This window comes from Ammodytes marinus (genome assembly GCF_949987685.1).
Source record: "Ammodytes marinus genome assembly, chromosome: 19".
NCBI lineage: Eukaryota > Metazoa > Chordata > Actinopteri > Uranoscopiformes > Ammodytidae > Ammodytes > Ammodytes marinus.
In genome coordinates, this window is record NC_137223.1 from 3,856,723 (window position 1) to 3,878,627 (window position 21,905).

The 21,905-nt window shown below is 41.3% G+C and overlaps 2 protein-coding genes across 3 annotated transcripts; one reads left to right on the forward strand and one right to left on the reverse strand.

Annotated features, from left to right (window-relative positions):
- Positions 1–204: 204 nt before the first annotated feature.
- Positions 205–13,680, reverse strand: ddhd1b (DDHD domain containing 1b; the record flags this gene model as incomplete). The annotated part of the gene is made up of 13 exons (XM_080047576.1): positions 12,873–13,680; positions 11,955–12,140; positions 11,438–11,566; positions 9,383–9,530; positions 8,714–8,823; positions 8,161–8,267; positions 7,390–7,646; positions 6,149–6,224; positions 5,086–5,235; positions 3,914–3,978; positions 2,302–2,480; positions 747–992; positions 205–389 (listed from the first exon to the last, which is right to left on the reverse strand). The coding sequence occupies exons 1-13, from the start codon at positions 13,462–13,464 to the stop codon at positions 205–207; spliced, it is 2,430 nt and encodes an 809-aa protein (XP_079903702.1). The 5' UTR covers positions 13,465–13,680.
- A 529-nt stretch (positions 13,681–14,209) lies between these two features.
- cgrrf1 (cell growth regulator with ring finger domain 1) lies at positions 14,210–21,765 on the forward strand. 2 transcript variants are annotated; one of them, XM_080048319.1, is made up of 6 exons: positions 14,210–14,325; positions 14,996–15,132; positions 16,209–16,389; positions 16,919–17,066; positions 19,039–19,146; positions 19,817–21,765. In XM_080048319.1, exons 1-6 carry the CDS (start codon positions 14,300–14,302, stop codon positions 20,147–20,149), a joined length of 933 nt encoding a protein of 310 aa, XP_079904445.1. In that variant the 5' UTR covers positions 14,210–14,299; the 3' UTR covers positions 20,150–21,765. The 2 variants fall into 2 exon arrangements, with proteins under 2 accessions (XP_079904445.1, XP_079904444.1); XM_080048318.1 differs by having other exon boundaries at positions 14,231–14,403.
- Positions 21,766–21,905: the final 140 nt, after the last annotated feature.

Here is a 21,905-nt window from a genome sequence, read left to right on the forward strand (position 1 = left end):
TCCAATATTTGGAAATATGACATTTCCAAAAATCGATATATCATAATAGATTAAATGCTATTTTAGCTATATTTAATATTTAAAAAAAATTGTGTGAAGTAGTGACTTGTTTTATCTGAATTAAGAAATGACTAAATGAAGCATTTAGTGCATGTCATTATGTTGTGAATAGGGACAAGTGGCAGCAGCAGCAGCAGCGTGCTGTTAGGAGCTGTCTGGGCTGTGCTGTGCAGGCGCAGGCAGCTCCTGTGGTCTGTACATGAAGGTGAGCAGGAACAGAGCCACGTCATAGGAGCACCAATAAGCCGTGTGTGATGTCACCGCTGACCAATAGCGGCTCTCCACCATGCCCTCGCGCAGCTCAAAGTCCATGCGTCTCTCCAGCTCCACTGGAACAGAAAACACAAGTCTTTTTTTTAGCTGGACCAATTGTTATCCATCAATGTATCGTTGTGTATATATTAAATATTATATATATTAAATATTCTGTCATACAATGTTAACATAAAAAACGAATCATTTCTTTAAAACAAATATTGTATAATTGGACTCTGGCTTGTAGGCGTTTCATTTTATACTTCCAACAAGGAATATCTATGTTGCTGTTTTGTATACAATGACAGTGGAATTGTCCTTCTCAAAAAGCATGATAATATTTACCAAAGTTGGAACTGGAGCAGAGAGATCTCAAGAGACATAGATCCAAATGCAGGAATGTGAGAATGATAGACTGTCTCAGTACTTACTGGAGGTGCTGTCCATGACGGCTGAGGTGGACTGGGACATGTCTGCCTCCACCTCCCTGTTCTCCTCCTCTGTCTCTTCACTCTCTGCCAGTGTTGCTCCTTCCTCGACCAATAGCAAGCCTTCTATCTCTGAGGCCCCGCCCTCGCAGTCTGTTGGCTCCTCCTCCATCCCGCCCACCTGGCCAGTGGAACGGGAGAAGCGTGAAAACAGGATCCCTCCGATTCCCTTTCCCAGACTGGCAGCACCTGTAGGAAGGCAGATTCACACAACATAGAATGGATTCATTTCACTTCTCAATAAACAACAGATGAGCAAACCCTCTTATAAAAGCCCAGACATAATGCTAAGGTAAACTTTACATCTAATAATGACATTTATTTTGGCATACAATGCTAATAATAACTCAGGCCTATGTGTATTCCTTTCATTTAATTGACAAGCCAGATTTGTGAATCCTGTTAATGGAACATTTTGACCTCGGAAGTTAAAACCACAAACATTTTGATTAACTTATTATGCCCCTTTTACACCGCCGCCAGATCGGAGCTAGTTCCGTGCTAGTTCCGAGCTAGAGCCAGTGTTTTGGTTTCACACCGCCAGAGAGCCGGCTACGGGTTGTAAAAACCGGTTCAACCCAAGCCCCTTTATTGAGCTGGGCTAGAGATGAGAACTGCCTGCGCCAGCGGCCGGGGAAGGGATTATCCTGACCAACCAGACCAACTCAAACCTCATGCCAGCAATATTTAAAAACACCGCTACTACGAGACGTAAACACAACATAATTACCGAACGTAGCGATCAATTTGAGCGGCGAAAATACGCTGTATGGGTCCTGTTTGGTTAACAAAGCAAAGCGAGCTGCAACACAACAGCTGTCGGGCTACGTACACAGACGTTTACAGTGACCAGAGCCAGCCATGGAGCCGTCAAGACAACGTCATGACGGCTCCATGGCTGGCTCTGGTCGGTGTGAAACCAACCGGTTCATGACTGGGATAAGGCTGTAACCAGTTTTGAACTGGCCCCAGCACCAGCCTGGAACTGGCTCTTGGTTCCTGTTGGTGTGAAAGTGGTATTATAAATTGGTATGAAGCACTATGTGACACCTTCAGTTTTGATTTTTAACCCTTTTTAATTGAGTGGCAAAATATTTGGCCACTGGACGGAGAAATCCAAAGCCGCCCTGCAAGGTGAGAGGCCACCAGGCTTTAGACCACATGTGTCAAACTCAAGGAAGCAGGAATTAGCAGGAAAGAAGAATTTTCTGTTGCCGGCCGACCACGGCAAAAGTTTAATTTACCAATTAACCCCGCTGTTCGCTAAACGAACGGGGCTTAATACGTCACCTTGTTCATTGCTCTGATTGGTCATGGTGCCATCCAATTGCGTGCAGTGGTATACCGCCCCTTGAGTTGGAAGGGTGTATTGATCATGGCCAGATCCTCTATCGTTCTAGATGTGGGTCTGGATTTCCAGGCTGTATATGTCATGTAATAATGCCTCTGTCCATCCATCTATCCAGTCCTAAGCGTGTCCCTGTGTGCTCTGACTCACCCATGATGCTGGCCTTGCCCAGGCTGGTGATGGAGTCTCCATAGTGGCGGCGGGCCTGTGGGGGGGAGGTTCCAGGGCTGGGGATGCTCTCTGAGTCTGACACAGAGGCCGTCTCTTTGGGGTGGCTGAGCAGCGTGGGCTGGATCTGATCGTACGGTGTAGGGTTGCATGTGTTATACCTGCACATCATATCACATAGTCATCCAGTCACTCAAACAGCAAGTAGTGGTGTGCCTGGACACTCAGTCATTTCAAAGTTTTGTTTTCACTTCTAAATTGAAGGTAAGGGTCTATGGAACAATTTTGGTTCAAGTGTCAAGAAATTATTATTAAAGGTGAAGTAAGCGGTTTATCTATGTTAATATAAGTGTTAAATCGCTCTTTATTCATACAGTGATCACTTACATAATGTGCGCGTTTCATAAAGCCGATCTCTCAGTCAGCTGCTCTGCATGTAATCAGCAAATAAACTTTACGGGGGATCCCGAAATTAATATCCAATCACAAGAGAGAAGGCTACTAACCGACACCCGTCTCACTCATGGTCTCACTGCCGGTGCACGCCAGAGCGACAGATGGGTGAATGTTTATGCGCCTACAATGGCGGAGCAGGTAGAAATCCTTCCAAATGTCTGTTTTGATGGTTTTTATCATGTTTTATCACACTTTTGGATCTGAGATGATGCTAGATAACTCGCTGCTTGAAGACCGTAGTGCATTAATGTGGTGACGTAGGGACGAGCGAGGGGACTGCTAACTGCAGTCACTGACAGGAAGTTAGCTAAAATAACCATTCCGCTTACAGCACCTTTAAAGTTTTCTTTTGCCCCTCTTCCAAAATGGCCATAATCGAAAACATCAAATAACCAATACACAGCCCCCCATTATAGGCCACGTTCTGTCTTAATACTGTAGCTTCAACCCCAGACGAGTTGTATAACAGACACACTGACAGTTACATTATATAGTTGCTCTTTTTGTTGATCATTTAGAGCAACAAAACGATTTTTTAAAACAACAGAGGAACACTGCGAAAGAGACACAAATGTTGACACACACTAAGACATGAAGGTACAGGAATGGTCCTAAAAGGTTGCAAATGCTTTGTCCCCCCAGTGCTACCATAGCAGGGTACAACACTGTACCTTAAACATTGGGACATATTTGTACCTTCTTGTCTGTACCTATAAAAGAACATTTATGTACCCCTAGAGACAAAAATGTACCTATTGGAAAGGTCTTTGGACAATTACATCTGTAAGTATGTCATCTGTCAGTCTATTATAATCTAAAGATTACTGCTTTACTTCATATGAAATGCAGAAAACTTGCAGAATTCACATTTTCACTGAACCTTTCTAATGGGTACATTTTTGGCACTAGGGGTACAATGTTACCAATGTTTAAGGTACAGTGTTGTACCCTGCTGAGGTACCACTGGGGGGACAAAGCATTTGTACCCTTTTAGGACCATTCCTGTACCTTCATGTCTTAGTGTGCAGGGTGAAATAATAAGTAATTTTGTCACAGCATCCTCTGTGTTAATAGATTCACAGGAGAAATAATAACCAGCGTATGATCCATCATATACAAAGCATGTGACTTGTCTTACCAGTTGATTTGAACAGGTGCAATGTTACTGTAGTGCTTTAAGAGGAGAGGTTCCAATCTGTAGGCCTGAAATACACACAAACACATACAGATGCTTGTAGTTCCTCCCATAGCATTATGCCTCAGACAGGTCAGTCATATTATATATGTTATATTGTGTATTCATGTTATTGTCAGCCTTTTTTATTATTTAGTCTATATTACTAAATTCAAACAGCCATCTGTAGAACATGCCATTATACTACTGTATATCATAATACAAATGAAAACATGATTGCCACAAATACTGATACAAGCCAAAACCTTAAAAATGAAGAAGTAAAATAAGGAATGGATCTTTAATATTAATAAGCCAATTCGATTCTTCAACTATTCCATTTTTATATATGCTCATAAACATTTTCTTTTTTTAAGATTATTTTTTGGGCATTTTGCAGTTTATTAGACCGATTTGGAGAAACAGAGTTGAAATGGTAACCCTGCAAATCCAGACCCACATCTAGAACGATAGAGGGTCTGGCCACGATCAATAGACCTTTCCAACTCAAGGGGCGGCACCTACGCGTGCATTTCAAATGCCACTGCACGCAATTGGACAGCACTACGACCAATCAGAGCAATGAACAAGGTGACGTATTAAGCCCCGTTTGTTTAGCGAACAGCGGATTAACTGTTAAATTAAACTTTTGGCGTGGTCGGTCAGCAAAACAGAACATTCCTCTTACTTGCTAATGAAAGATTTGAGTGCCGTCTTCCAAATCGCTAAGTGTCGAGGCGAAAGCCGTCTCAAACATGAACAACATACCCACAGCCATCTCTGTTTACTATCACGGCTTCGGCGGCGCACTGTCGCATTCCGGTTACGTCCGCCCATATCAGAAAGAACGATTTGATTGGTAACTCAGGATTTCTTGACATATTAAATGAGCTTCAATGGAGAGTGTCCAGACCAACAGGCGCAGCAAATTTTATTTGCCAGCGCCTAGCAGCAGGTCTGGATTTCCAGGCTATTGAAATGGGGAAAAAAGGGAATGAAGAGAAATTACCCGAGTCGGATTCGAATCCGAGTCTGCTTTGAGGCAAAGGTCTCTAGGGAGGCGCTCTAACCACTATACCATGAGCTCCCCCCTAATAAACATTCCCTATGTGATTGTAGCATGATGGCAAGCTCACCACAGGGTCAGTGGGGTGGAAGATGTTGAAGAGGCGTTTGCAGATGGAGGTGGGCAGGATGTGGTCCTGTGCAGTGCTGCAGTCGGGCCGGATCCCCCGCAGAGCCAGGAAGACCGCCAGAGGAGAGCCCATGCAGAAGAAGTTCTCCACCTGCAACACAAGCTCAATACATTAGACCTCCTCCAAAGGCTTTCACACCACTGTTAGTGTGACTGTGGCTGTGCTGGAGACGCCTCTTCAACTGGATGTGTGTTCAACAAACAGGTGTATTAAGGCCAGACACTGCAGGGGTCAAATGTTTAACGTAAAGATATCACAAAGAAACTTAACCAGTTGATTACATAGGCCTACATTTAAAAAAATAATAATGTGTAAGAAATATTACAGAGATCTTTGAATAAATATGCAAATGTGGCAATATCTAACTTAATGATGCCTATATTTGCATTGTTTTCAAAAAACTAAAATCTAGGTGTTGCGATGAAGCCAGAGTTTAACTCTTTATTTCATTTTTACAATTGATTAGTTCCCAAAGTTTTTACAGAACAGATTTTGGATACAGCCTTTTTCATTGTTTAAATCAATTGTACAGGTCTTAAAAAATGCATATTCAGTATGCTTTTAAGAACAAAATGTCTCATAAATCAGACAATGAACAACAAATGAACAAATCCTTCACCAATTACCTTCAAAATAGTGCTAAGAATGATTATGGAGAGTTTAGTTGATGTAAGTGCTAGAAGAAGTTGAGATTTTGGGTTCAGAGTATTAAAAAAAACAAACGAATGTTGAGATAATGTCCTTTGAAGATGGTTGTACAGGAATAAAACAGTATACAGAAGCAAACAGACCAGGTTTAGTCTAATTAAAACCTAAATGGACATTTTGGACCTTTGATTTATACTGGTAAGAAAGTATTTGCCTGCAGTGTCTTGACTTAAATGAACATGCAGAAATAATAATAATAATAATAATTTAGAAAAACATCTGCGTCCAATCAAAAACCTGTTCCATGTGCAATGGCTCTGATCGTAGGGTGTGTAGTTTGACGTGTTCACTTTACCTTGAACTTCAAGGCTGGCACTGAATCACAAGAGGAAGTTTGCAGACCCTGGAACTGATCCTCCAAATCCCTCAACCTGGGAGAAGAGATTATTCAATTTAAAAATGACTCCAACAGCAGGCAAGTATACATTAAAAAGGGAAACGGTTTTCTAAAAACCTGAAAGGCCAAACACAAGTGTAGATTCATAACATATCAAATCAAAATATTATTTCATTATTCAATACGGAAATGTCTTTGGACAGAGAGGTAATTCATACTGTTTGCAATTGTTTCTGTATAATTCTGATTTAGGTGGGTGCAAAGTAGAAGAGAGGCTGAATACATTAAACAATATGAGTTTACACTTTATCTTTTTGAAAATAATTCATCTATGCTGTATCAGTAAGCCACTTGGTTTGTGTGACAATAAAATCTCACAATGACACTCATATTTGTGAGGCTTCACTTAATACAGCGATTTACACCACAGCCACCAATATACGCTTCCAGTTTTTCCATATACATGTTTGATTAACAAACGACTAATTTTGAAAGTACCAACGACTCGGAGAGTTTGTTTGGGTTGGAGATCTTATAAAAGTCATCAAATGTTGTTAATTGCCTCTATGCTGTTGTTTTTAACTTTAAGTTAGAGCAGTTATATAAAAGGTTCTCTATTTGTGCATCTTCTTTGATGTGTGATGAAGGATTGAATAGTGTCAGGACTTTAAAGGTGAAACATGTACATTTAGCTGTCAGACTTCAGACATGGTTTACTGTTACAGCTTTGCGTGGGCGTGCTCTTGTTGTCACTGCTATTTAGTAAGGTAGAAAAAAGATTAAGGATGTCCCAATACTTCTGGTCAGATTAAGCATGCTTCAAAATACCCGGATGCCTACTAAATCTAGCCGAGTTTTTAGTGTTGAAATCAGCATGGTCTGTGGGCGTTTCTGACCCACAATCCAGTGCGCACCGGAAGTGACGTCACATCGGCGGAGCCTCCGTATGAAAACCACCATGGATGCGACAGATATGTAAGCAAGAGGCAAGATCAAGGCGCGATGTTATGATGAAATAAATAAGTAAAAGTATGTCCCAAGTGTGTGTGCCTACTGCATGCTAACTAGCTTCCTTTTATATTCAGCTGTAGTATGTAGAATAGAAAAAAGTAAAGAGTACGCGATTTGGAAGCCAGGGTAAATCTTTTTTTTCTAGCATACTCAATAGCAGAAAGTATGGGGGTTGGAAGGCGTCTTACCTGAGGCGTGTGAGTCTGAGCAGCTCCTGCAGGTGGCGCTCCTCCTCGGTGGGCCACAGGGCCTTGGTCTCCTCGGGGTCTGGGGCCTCCTGGTGGTTGAAGCGCACTGGGTCCCAGCCCGTCATGATGTCAAAGGTGATGACACAGCCCAGGGAGTGAGATACGATGGACACCTTCCCGTTTTTCTCAAAGTCTGGATTCCTCGTACAGAACAGTGAGTACAGACGATTCAGCTCCAGAGTCAAACCCCTGGTGATCTGCATAAACACACACAGACATACAGACACAGACACAGACATACAGACATACAGGCACAGACACACACACAGACACACAGAGACACACACACACACACCAATTTGTAAAGCCTTTCACTGGTTGCTATAGTTAATTATGTCAATAAAATTTGAAATATATTTGGTTCAGTTGATTGATGAATCCTCTGTTATTGGACAGTCAGGCAGTAGACCCCCCTACCAGGTCCAGCCCCCCCCCCCCCCCCCTCCAAAACAGTCTCCCAAAATCCTGTGGGAAACATCTCCACCTATTGGCCTGACATGGTTACATCACTGTTTTCATTTTGTATTTTGCATTGTCGTGTGTACGGCGAGATGTTCTTCAATACCGCCGTGTGTATGGAAGTTTTCTGCAAACAAAGCGGGGGTGGGGGGTGTTTTTTTAAATAGCTGTGTACATGTGGACATGGCCTCACCCTCTCAAACTGCCAGCAGTGTGTGGATGTGTGTGTGTGTCATTGTAGTGAGGTCTCACCTCATCCCTGTACAGAGGGCTGGTGTAGTACATGATGTCCATGGCACTGCTGTTCAGCATGTCCCTGAGACCTCGCACTTTGTCTGGGGTGATTGAGTCCACCGTGTCTGGACACAAAGAACATACATACAATCAGAGCTGTAAAGTAACTAACTACATTTACTCCAGTACTGTACATACAGTGCTGCTTGAAAGTATGTGAACCCCTTGAGCCTTTTGGAATTATATTGAATGGAACTGTTATTAATACATTTTTATCAATACCACTATTTTTTTTATATAAAATAACAGATGTTTGCTAATCAATTCCACAGTTTTCTTTTCCGGAAATCAATTGTTAAAACCAATAAAACAAATGATTTGCCAACTTTTGTATGTGCAAAAGTTTGTGAACCCTGAGCTGCATTGCTTAAATTGAGCAGGTAAACACAATCAGGTAGGCAACAACATGATTTGTTTAGATGGAATACATCTGGCATAATCAAATCACGTTGGTCCAATCAATAACTTTTTTGAGTGTGGTTGTACTGTGGTGAGCTGAGTGTGAGTCTACCTCCATCCAGAGCCAGCTTGGACCTCCACTCCACAGGGAGGAACTCTACGTGCTCTGTGATGCGGTCAGAGAAATGCTTCTCCTCCATCTTCCTGGCAGCGTCTCTCATCCTATAGCACAGGCACAAACAGTCACTTACAGTGAACAGTTACAGATTGGTAACACTATACAATACGGGTTCATTAAATAACTGTCAGTTAACCTGTTCATGCTTAGTTATTAATGCTTGGATAAGCATGAACAATTCTTAGTTAACAAATTATTTGTTAAAGGAACACTGTGTGACGTAATTTATTAGCTAAAATCAATATCCTCATTCATAAATATGTCCTCATTGGTGTAAAATCACCTCTGCCAATAATCTGAATTATCCTCCTGAGCGAAGAATTTCAAAAATTAATATTACATTTTGTACATTGAACGGGTAAGTCTAAGCATAAAGGTTGGTCAATGCCTTAGGTAATACTTCTAAATCTTTAACTGAGCCGTTATTATCAGTTAGTTCATGCTTAGTTCATGCTTAGCAGGCATTAACTAAGCATGAACTAACAGTTGATTAATGTACCCTTATTGTAAAGTGTTACCGAAGGATTCAGCTCAATATGCTATCCTCTGCCCCCCCTCCAACACTGTAAAAAAATGTATTAAAATAAAAGCCTGCTATCTCACATGCTGGTGTTTCTAATGATGCGGCCCTGGTCCATCTTCTGTCCGATGCCGTGCACCACAAACACAATGTGTGTGGTGTCAGGGGGCGTGTCCTCGGGGGCTGCCTCCTCCACGTAGCCCCGATGGAGACGTGTCCCACTGCTGGAGGCTAGGGGCACAAGACAGCTAACATTACCATGACTATCTGACACACTGCTAATCAACACTAGACTACACTAGGTCAAACTTGAGCCTGATTACCTGACCATGCCACATGTTCTTCTTCAAGGGGTGCAGGTCAAAATATAAACTTTACAACCTTAATAAATACAGTATGACTTTAAACATAGCCGTTTCAATCGTGGAGTAAAACCTGCAGCTCTTGTAAACAACTATTTTAAACAATGCCATGTGCACAAATGTCAATAAAACACTGCTGATTAAGTGCCAGAGAGAGAGAGAGAGAGCGAGAGAGAGAGGGGGGGGGGGCTTGGATGGGCGCCCAACCCCACTTAATGCACATGGGAGTGAGGAGTGTCTAGACTGCTTCTTTCCTGTGGTCCACTTCTATTGCCACAGTATTGCCTCATGCAGCGAAGCTTCTTCTCTAAAGATACACAATTTACAACCAGCACACAGCCCATAAGCTCCACCATAATCAACTGGACAGAGCGTGTGGGACAGACATGGTTGCCCTTACCCCCTCTCAGCTGCTAATGGTTTTATTTGATGGTCGCTGCAACATTCAACAACACATCTCAAAGAGCAGCAGCAGGTGAACATCAGCATTCTAGCAGTGAGCTTCTAAAGCTAAGCAGCAGTGATTTGCCCTGGCATTACACAGTGCTGCATCAACATAGTGGCCTTGTTGCAGGGGGGGGGGATGGGGGGAAGGCTTGTTTTGACGCACTGCCGATGTCTATCTGAACCCAGCCTTTTACTATTGGATAATCCACAGGGCCGGGTGTCTTTATAGTGTGGTGTGTGTGTAGCTACAGGGACAGCGATGCTGTTTGTGGAATAAGGTTTAGCAATTGTGTTTTCATTCTTTTCTTTTTCTTTTTCCTTCTTTCTTTTTTATTTGTTGACATTTTTTTTATGCTTTATTAGATAGTTTGGAGAACACAGGTGTAATGGGACAGTGAGGGGAATGACATGTAGAGAACGACCACGGGCCGGATTCGAACCCACAACCCCCTTTTTTTGTCTTTAATACTGTTAATAATGTCAACAGTGTTCACTCTGTCAAAGTCTTGATAGTACGGCAATGTATTCATGCCAACAGGGAAATAAAAGATCCTTTTTTTTCAATTTCCATAGTGGCATCAATCCCATGATCTGGTTCTAACGAGATGAAGAGTTCACACACAAAATAGAAACTGAGCACGTTATGCTTCTGTCAAAATGTGACATTGGGAGAAGGGACAAATATCTGTGTTGTGTGCTTCCTGCTTTTTCTGTTTCCATGGCAAAGACCAAGTGCCCCTCCATTTAAGACATTGGAACAATTTAAGATATCATGTTGAGTTAAAATGTGGTAAACTTCTATCTATTAGATTTGCATATCACCCAGTCATTATAACCTGATGGGATCATGTTTTTCACATAACACTAGGGCTGTGAATCTTTTGGAATCCCAAGATACGATTCAAAATAGATTTTTCGATTCAAAACGATTCCCGATTCAAAAACTATTTCAGGATTCAGTTCAAAAGAGGACTTCAGGATCTCCTCCAGTCCACTGTGTGCTAAGAGGCATTGTGGCAAATTATGGCATGAAAGCAAATTGATGTCCATGGCCTATTCATCTTCATTTAAGTTTATTTTAATGTAAAGCTTGTAATGCATGTGATTTTAAGGCAAGTCAACAATACCGGCGGCAGCAACAAAACATATAAATTTTTTTTTAAATAAAATAAAAAATATATTTTTTTTACTTTTTTTAATCGCCACCACTACATAACACATCACGTTTTAACCAAATACTGATATATTACTGATATATTTTTTTAATTTCCCCAGTGGCCTCGACACACTGCTGTATGCCAGAGCTGCTCACTGATTAGACCTGTGTACCTTTAGAGAAGCCCAGTTTCTGTGTGACGGTGCGGGCGATCTTGGAGGTGGTGGCGTCGCTGTACAGGTACACCTCGTCCACACTGTGCCAGTCCACGTGACTCCGGCTCAGCTTCAGACTGTGGATGGCTGACACACACACATCCAGCATAATTACTACTCCATATTCCATGAGAGAAGTCCATTTACTAATAGTCATGATAGAGATGGAACACACACTTTTAGAGCCTCCTCCTCTCTCAGGTGAGCTTCCTGATTCAGCTGCAGTCAGCTAAAATTACCTGATCACCTGACTTCTTTTGTGGCTTTGTTCTGAATGGCCAGAACGAGGCGCCAACTGCCCACCACACACACACACACACACACACACACACACACACACACACACACACACACACACACACACACACACACACACACACACACACACACACACACACACACACACACACACACACACACACACACACACACACACACACACTATATCTTCCTAGAGGTTGACTTTCTGCCTTACATTCCTTATGGTCCTTGTTGTCCACTGTGGTGGTTACCACTTCCATCTCATAGGTGTCCCTCATCTGTTGCCCCCGGAAACGTGCCAGGTGCTCCATCTCGATGAGGTCACTCTCATCTTCCTCCAGGGGCAGCCATGTTCCATCGATGAACCACTGACCCCTCATCACAGGGATGCGGTCTTGCTCTGAGAAGAGACAGCACATAGTGTTGTTTACTACATTATATGAAAGCTTGGGTGGCCTTATTTATTTCTCAATGTTAAATATAGTAAGAGAGGAACACGTACACTTGAAACAAAGACACAGAGCATGAACAGATAATGTAAAGTGAGTGAGACAAAGATTGAACCAGCCACTGATTCAACTCTACAATGCTGTCAACTGTCACTATTGGCTACATTGTAGTATATTAGTCGTTTCTGGTAGCAGAAATAACAATAATGGCATGAAACGATTTGACAACGCAGTTTGGATGCATATCGGTTGGAATAGACATAATTAGACACCCATTCACTCAAGCTGCTCATCACTTTAAAGGTGCACTATGCAGTTTCACAGGAGGGGGATTTGTTTACATTTGCAGAGCCTGCAGTTAGTTTACTAAACATATATTCTCTACATGTAATTCTTACTATTGAATAATTATATCATCATAAATAAAAAAACAAAATCATTTTGAGGCACCTGGAACCAAATGGAAGACTACAATATGTTTGTAAATCAAACTGTGTGCCATGCTGCTTTTAGGAACAACGGTGAAACAGTAACTTTTCAGGAAGCATTCGAACTTCAAACAGTGTTTCAGTGATCACATTTTACTGTGAGGAAAGTTTCTTTATTTCAGTGATGAAATGACAGCAGCAGTAGGCTATATCGTAACAATTTTATGAATGGACATAAATGATTGGCTGGCTCACGGTTCCAGTAGACAGGGTAGCATTCCTTCTCCCTGATGTCCACTTCATACAGCCCGCCTCTCACGCACACCGGCGGCTCCTCTACATCGCTGTCGGGCTGGATGTCTCCGGATGGCGGGGCTGGGTCCCTGTCCTCTGACCCGGCCTCATCCACCCTGACCCCGGGGTTCTGCTCACAAAATCTCCGATAGATGATCTCGATCTTTAGAGAGTCGTGTCCGACGAAGGGCTTCCAGGTCCGCTTGTCCTCTTTGTAGAACCAGCGGACCTCCTCGGGCCCCAGCTCCGTGACGATGTCCCCGCGGTGCCGCGAGCTGTTGGAGCGGACTCGCTTCTTGGCAGAGACATTGCCGTCGCTCTCGGTAAAGTTTGTCTCGAGGGAGAGGTAGTCTGAGCCCGAGTACTCGTCTGGAGCGAGGCCCAGCATCAGGCCATCCAGAGATAAGCGCTCCGCCGCGGCTACATCTCCCAGAATGTCCTCCTCATAGCCGGACACAAACACATCGTTAGCCATGTCCCATTCACTACTGCTGACTGAGTTATTCTCTGAGCTCTGCTGGCGAATGGTCGCTTTATCCTTCATATTACTCATGGTTTGGCCTCATATATTTGTAGTCGTTGAGAAATATTCTAATGAGAGATGCATCAATTCTACCGTCAGACTATCATAGCGGATTAACGGTTTCTATCTATCTCCACAGCTGGTAACATCTGGATGCTGAAGCGTTCCGACCATGACAATTATTCCTAACATTATAGCTAGCATTAAGATGTAGGAACATTGGTCCCAATACCGTCTAAAAGACAAATATACCTCCTGTTTTCCTGTCTGCTCACATTCCCGTGTTTCAGTGATTAACGCTGGGATATGAACTAGCTAAATGTTAACCTCAGTTATAACCATGTTGTCAAGTTAATGTTGACAAATGTCACTTCCTGTTTTAAACATTCAAAATAAAACCAATATCCACGACAAAAAGACAAAGGATAGATGTAAAATAAATAATAAATAATAATAGTAATTTGAGAAACATCCTCTTTGTTTCGACAAAGTGTTAATTTGTTTAAAAAAAAGAAATAAAGAAAAGGAAAAACATTAGGTAGAATAGTTCACCATAGATTTGTTCTAGTTTGACTCTTGAATTTACCATTTGGGTAAAACAAGAACCTAATAAGATTGCGGAAAATTAAATAAGTAAAACGATTTAAAAAAAAACATACTTGTAAAATCATGCGCCTATACTTGTAAAATTTATTTAAATTTAATTTCGAAAAACAACTGAAAATAAATGTATGTTGTATATTTTAACTTTTAGGCCACCGTAGTTGCAGCAGATCACCTGTCATGGTCGTGCCTGTGTTTACCATGGTGTTTACCAGAGGATTTTGACATTTCTTGACTTCTTCAATGGCATAAATGCTATGCAATGGCAGCGGTTTTCCTGGTCACCTTGTATGAATACTCCCCACTCTTTTATATTAGTGTGGTTTCTTTGTGTTTCGTTGTTACCGCCGCCCTGGTGCTCGGCTGGTAAGTGTTAGCAAAGTTAGCTTAGCTGCTGTCCTGGCAATAACAGTTTGATAGTTTCATTATTTTCACATTTTAAAGCGCGTAGATCCTTTGGATTTGGTCGCTTAGGGCCACCATAAAATCGTTTTATCATTATGATGTGTTACATGGACACATAGTACAAAATAGTATATGAAATTATTATATTACTACAAGAAGTGGGTGTTACATGTCTATACAGTACATGCAGCATGCCTGATTTATATTTGACAATTATAGATGATATAAATGTTAAAACACTGTGTTTTTTCATTGTAAATGTATTACTCATCATTGTTAGGTAGTGGATGTGTCTTTGACACTATAGTGTAAATTAAAGCCCTCTACTGTCATACAACATCCCACATGGACTTTTACCAAGTTTGATTCTTAGAGTCACAGTTACATTTAAAAAACATTTTCTATTCAGAAGCGAAATTATAAATATTTAAAAAATATTATTCTTGTGATTAAACCTATTTTTTTTCTCTTTTAGGAAGATTAAGGGAGAAGAAGACCTATGCAGAGAATAATCAGCTCTTTCCACTGTTAACTATTATATGTCTTCAAACAGGTTTGGCTTTGATGTTCCAGTGATCCTCCGCAGCTCTGAAGACTCTTCCTCCATCCTACCCACCCCAGACAGGCTCATGGTTCAGGTCACCAACCCCTTTGGCCTGGAGCTGGGCTCTGGACCGGCTTCTGTCACTGGTGAGAACATCAGTATAGAACACATGCAATAGATGTAGTCCTAACTAAAACATGTGTTTTAATGGGCTGGAGATGTTCAGTTATCTTCCCCATCCAACAAATACCAGAAGAGGTTTACAAAATAAAAAGGGTCAATTGAATTAACTCTTGTTGTTCCAGTAAAGGTTAAAAGAGGTAAAGATAATAGACTGGTTGTATTGTACAGCTTTCTAGTGTGGGTGTCTGTGCCTGAATAAAGGGTAGAGTAAAGTAACTACTTAGCAAAGAATCTATGGGGTTCTAACCGCTACCATCTGTAAGGATTTTTAGTTCTAATTTTAACGATGAATATACCCCCCTCATTAATTTGTATTTAACCATTGTATAATCATTTAAACAATTTGTATATTCTTCACATTTGATTTTAATAAATGTTCTCACTCAACATTTCTCTGTGCTGTGGAAACAAAGAGGTGAAACAGCTATAAAACCTAACTTGATTCTCCCATTGATAAGCAACATTCCTGAGGCCTGCTAAGACCAAGGCCTTGCTGGTCAAACAAATTGTAAACACTCTATCAGGCTGGGAAGCTTAAGCCAGTCAGTAAAGTTCAGCAGAGGACGTCCGGAGATGTGCAAGAAGATGACCCCCGAAACCAGATGACAGCAATAAAAACCAATCATTGTCTTTTGTTTAGGGATGTTAAAAAGCCTTGCTGTGAGAAGGGACTTCACTTTTTTGACTTTTCCTGTCCCGAGAGGCTGCATGACTTGTCCTGTGATATCGTTTAATTAAACATATCTCTGAGAACTTGGAAACTTTTCTCCATTTCATTCTTTATTTTTGCCTTCCATATTTCCGAAAAACGAACACGTATTTAACATTTCTGTTACATCTCTATCTATTGTGGAGTGTTCTGTTGAATGTAAAGGATTCATGTTATTGTTTGAAAATTAGGATTCCTTGCCCCCCCACCTCCCTCCCACCCCAAATGTCCCAGCCTGTATCAATCCAATATTACAAACAATATGTAGTATCCTGTCTGTTGTGTCCCAGCCAGGCCATGCTAACATTAGCATTGCTGTGTTTTGTTCAGATGGCGTGTCAGTGAGGCCGTTGTGTCTGGAGCCCTGTGTGTTGACCTGTCTGTGGGGCTGTGAGGTCTTTGCCCTGCAGAGAGGACTGCAGGCTCACCAGCAGCACGCCCCCAGGCTCAGCACGCCACAACACTTCCAAGAGGCCCTGCACCTCCGCTACCAACACTGCCAGAGCTTCCAGTATCTTTTAACAGCCCTCAAAGTAATACAAGCTTATCCAATCATAATAATATGCATATTGATTAAACTGTGATGACTCAGTCACTCTTCACAACTTAAAGGGGGCTACCAGGAACTTTTCGATATTCTGATGATCATAAATGACATGTAACAGCAAACGAGACCATCAGTGCAAAGAATGCTATTTTTATAGTTTTTCTTTGCGCCTTTGTCATGGGTATGCTCAAGACTAGAATATGTTTCAAATCCAAACTGTGGCTCCTACTGCAGTAAACAATAATAGTGAAACAGTAACTTAGACGTTAGCTATTTTTAAACTTCGAACAGTTTCCCAGGGTTCCAATTTTTCCTGTAAGGTTAAGTTATTTTCAGTTATGAGAATATTCCTGAGAAAATGTTCACTTCCCCCAAGGTACATAGTGCACCTTTTAATATCAGTCAATGCTATAATTTTATCATGGTGATATTAATACATAGTGAGCTATTTCCTCCATGCTAGCTGTTAGCCTCTTTGACCCTGTGCTCCCAGTATTGCCAGTGGAGATGCATTGGAACGACACACACACATCCCCGCTGAGCTGGGGATCACAGGCTTTGGGCCGTTGCCGAGGGACCGCTACCCTCTGGTCGCGGTGCTGACGCTGGCAGAGCCAGAAGCTAGAGACATGTACAACATCGTGAGTCCATTTTTACTTTCATACATTTTCATTCAAAAGTTTTTTTTGTTTCATTTGTAATGTTTTTTTTAATAGACATTCAGCATCAAACACATTTCCCTACAATTAATATCAGGTACATTTTAAGATAATCCATACGGTCTTATCCTTGAGAAGCACTGTTTTTTTCACTGTTCCTGTTGTTTTCAAATGGTGTAAAGTTCAGTTAAATCATTGTCTTTCCCTGAAAAATGCAAAGGTGTTAAAAAAAAACATCGTCCCGGTGATGATGATGATGGGGGCGTGTCCCCCTCCTGTAATCCAATCAGCTCCTTGGTTTAGCTCAGTGGTTCTCAATTATTTTCTGTCATGCCCCCCTAGGGGACAGAAATTTTTTCGCGCCCCCCCCTAAATTGAAATACTGTTGAGAACCTGCTAATATTTATTTATTTATCTGTACAAAACCACTGTATGAGTTTCTGGCACGAGCATTCTGCATCCAATCACCTTATTATCAAATTAGATGTTAGATTATAAAATTAGCTGAGATAACTTCTGCAGCAACTTAAAAAAAAATCGAAGTTCAGTTTATTAGCTCAATTTGTAACATTTAAACAAGACTGCTCAGTCTGTGTGAATCTCAGGACAGAGAAACAAGAGCAAATCATTAACTGAGGTTTGCATTTCATTCAAAACATTTTTAAACTGTAAACATAGTTAAGTTTTTTTAGTTTTTTTATTATTATAGGCCAATAGGCCTTCGGTGATGCGATGATAACCTATAATTCATTAAAGGTGAAGTGAGCGGTTTTTTTGTGTTAATATATGTGTTATATCACTCCATATTCCTACAGCAATCACTTCAACAGAGTGTGGACGTCATATCACAGGTATCCAAGTCATTCTGATTTGCAGTAATAGCCCAATTAAAATGTTGTAGTATCCCGATTTTTTTATCCAATCAGGAGAGAGAACGCTACAAACCATCGCGCGTCTCACTCATATATACTATATACACTCCATGGTCTCACTGCCGGTGCACGCCAGAGCAACAGATGGGTGAATGTGTATGCGCCTACAATGGCGGAGCAGGTAAAAATCCTTCCCAATGTCTGTTTTGATGGTTTTTATCATGTTTTATCCGGTTTTATCACACTTATGGATCCGAGATGATGCTAGATAACTCGCTGCTTGAAGACCGCAGTGCATTAATGTGGTGACGTAGGGACGAGCGAGGGGACTGCTAACTGCAGTAACTGACAGGAAGTTAGCTAAAAGAACCATTCCGCTTACAGCTCCTTTAATGTTATTATTAGTCTACTTGCTTTATTTCTTTTTAAATAGCATACAGAGACACTTGGAGACACATGTGGACATTTATCTATTGCAAATCGCGGCCTTTCGCGTGGTTATTATGACCATACACAAGCACACATCGCACTCGCTAGCAAAAAAATAAAAATAATGTGTTTTTTTTGTTTTGTTTTTTGGTCAGTTGAAAATCAAGGCCATGGGGGCGCCTTTAGCTCAGTCGGTAAGGCGTCCCCCTCCCGGGCCGGGCCCAGCAGCAGACCCGGGTTTGATTCCTGCCCGTGGTCGTTCTCTGCATGTCACTCCCCTCTCTGCCCCATTTCACCTCTGTCTCTCTGCACTGTCAATAAAGCATGAAAAATGCCCCAAAAAATATCTTAAAAAATTAAATCAAGGCCACCTGCCAACTCACGGCGCCCCACCATTTGAGAAGCACTGGTTTAGCTGTTGAGATGGAGGTTGTTGTCATGGCACCATGATGTCAGGGCTCTCACCTCCTCCATATGACACAGCTGTCAATAGCTCTAGGGACACAGTAACTATCTGACTAGCTCTGGAACAGAAAAAAAGCTATTCTCCTGAAAATGCCCTCTGCAATAGAAGGGCACAGACTTGAGGAGAGCAGTTGAGAATGACTGACACAAAGCCCTCTCACCATGTTGTGTGTGGTTCCTCCTCTCAGGTGGCCAGTGTGACGGTTCTCCATGTCCCTGATAAGAGATACAGCCTCTCAGCCCGGGTTCTCTTCCAGTACGTTCTCACCTCACAGGGGAACATGTACGACTTGAAGGTATGGAGTCAGCGGGTTTTTTTTTTTTATTTATTTTTTTTTATTTTACCTCTAACTTGTTTGGTTGAAACGTACTCTGGCTCTTGGCCTGTTCCTAACACTTTGTCTGGGCATGTGTGAACTCTAAAAGCAAATGAGCCATCCCACCCCCAAGGATTTGTATGTCAGTAGTTTCTCAATAAAAAGCCATCAAAATTGCAGTTCTAAATGTTAGTACGTCGTCAATGATAAAGTACTGGTTTAGTCAGAACATAAATATGAATGAATTGTTGGTAACACTTTACAATGAGGGCACATTTATTAACTTTTAGTTAATGTTTATTTCATTAAAATAACAGTGAGTTAATGCTTATTAAGTAACTGTTACATTAGTTATTGATGGTCAGTCAATGCTTGGTTAAGCATTAACTATTCTTAGTTAACTAATGCTTAGTTAAGCATTAATAAGAAAAACGCTTAGTTAATGCTTAGTTGATTCTTATTAAGCATTAACTAAGCATAACGTAACAGTTAATTAATGTACCTTCATTGTAGCGTGCTACTGAATAGTTTAATACTGTATTTTGGTCCAGATGCCCTGCAGCAAAGCCCATTGTTAAAATAGTGTGTTCTCTTCTGTCACAAGCCAAAGTATCCTCTGTGAGAAAAGCATGCTTCCTGTTTCCTGCAGCCTCTCTTCATGTCAGCTGACAGCGATGGAGCGTGGTCGGGCCAGTCTGACTCTGAGCAGAGTGCTGGAGCCAGTGAGAGCAGGTCTGAGGCCAGCAGCCTGCAGCAGAGCACCGTGCTGCAGGAGGAGGAGGACTGGTCCCAGGTCAGGGGCAGAGACTGTGTGGTGTGTCAGAATGCAGCAGTCAACAGAGTGCTGCTGCCCTGTAGACACGCCTGTGTGTGTGACAACTGTGTGTCACACTTCCAGCACTGCCCCATCTGCAGGGCCTTTGTCCAGGAGTCCTTCATGCTCACACAGGGACTGCATAACACTCAACCAGTCAATGGATAACACATCAAATGCAGCATTACTCTCATTGTTAAATCATCCTTGCAACCCCCTCCCCCCCGGACACCAAATCTTCATCTTGAAATGATTTGACATCAAGCTTCCAATGGATAAAGAGTTCAGCTGGACTGTAGATATGCAGGAGTGAGTTACAATGCAACTGCAAACAATAGAAATGCATCTGTGTGTAAAGTAATGCCTCCAGCATTTAGCACTCACCACATTGAAATGACCTACAAACTGCAAACAGTATGTACTATATACCTACAGACAGCAAACTGCTTTAGGTGGGATTATACAAGTCAGCATATTGTATTCATCATGTGCTGCCAGACGTCAGGTAAAGTAATGTCAACGTCAGTTCGAAATTCACAAATAATAATAAACTGATTTATATAGAGCTGTTCTAGATACTCAAAGACATGTTTTTCTATGAAAAGTCTGGAGGTGTCATTTTCTTTCTTTTTTTAAGATATTTTTTGGCATTTTTATGCTTCATTGATAGTGCAGAGAGACAGAGGTGAAAATGGGGCAGAGAGGGGAGTGACATGCAGAGAACGACCGCGGGCGGGAATCGAACCCGGGTCTGCTGCTGGGCCGCCCTACCAACTGAGCTAAGGGCGCCCCCCTGGAGGTGTCATTTTAAATTTTATTTATGTAGTGCACATACTGACTACTTAGAATTGGTTTGTAGTATGGATACAATTACAGGCTGTTGTGGCTGTGTCGATGAGCAGTTAGAATTTATCCAATATGTCTAAATACAAAATTCCCATTATTTCAATATTGACTCAGTTTGTTCCATAACAATCCTATATGCGCTTGTAATGTAATGTAACTTTATTTAAACAATGTATAAAAGAAACATTAACCTTGTTAAGAGCAAGGAGAGATGTATTGTACCAGGTTTTAGCAAATTGCTATATTTTGCTTGTCATTTGGTTTTGGAGGGTATTTAGCGTCTCTGATCGGAGGGTTTAAGGACAGATGGAGATGAATGCTGTACCGACTGTAAAGCCCCTTTGGCAAAGTTTTATTTGTGAGATTGGGCTTTATAAATAGACTTGGAGCTGTAACAAATGTGTTTCTTTTGTTTTCAATTATGTAACCGCAAACACATTATGCTTCTATTGGTTACACTGACAGAAACTTATGTGTGATGTGTTTTATTTGACTGTTTATTTACATGGGGACACGTGTGGCTTTTAGTTATTTAAAAGAGGTGACCCCTCATAGTTTGTTGATAGCAACACATTGTTCTCGGTCGGATGGATAAGATTTAAACCGGTGTTGGAGAAATTTCCTTTGGAAAGTTTATGGATCAGAATATCATGATTTAACCTATCAAAGGTATCTGCCCCAACTACTTAAACCTTAATAAATGATAAATTAAGCAGTTCCATACGAAATAACTCTAGCTATTTTCCATTACCTGACAAAAAATACCATTTGTAACTGTCGTTATATGCTTTTGAAATATGACATAGATTTTATGAACTAGGTTTTTCAGAGGCCGTCATCATGGAATCCATACACGGAACTAAACGAGATCATTGACTTTGTAGTGGCAAAAGATAAACTGTATAAAAGGAGACATGCAGCAATAAAAATAAGGTGTATATGATGTAAAGCTTTTGACATTTTGCATGAACAGATTATTTATGTTGACTCCATTTTGCGATTGTGTTTTGAGAATATGATGCCGTGACCTCTTTAGCAGGACCAGTGCAATACCTATCATCCACAGAAAATGAATAAA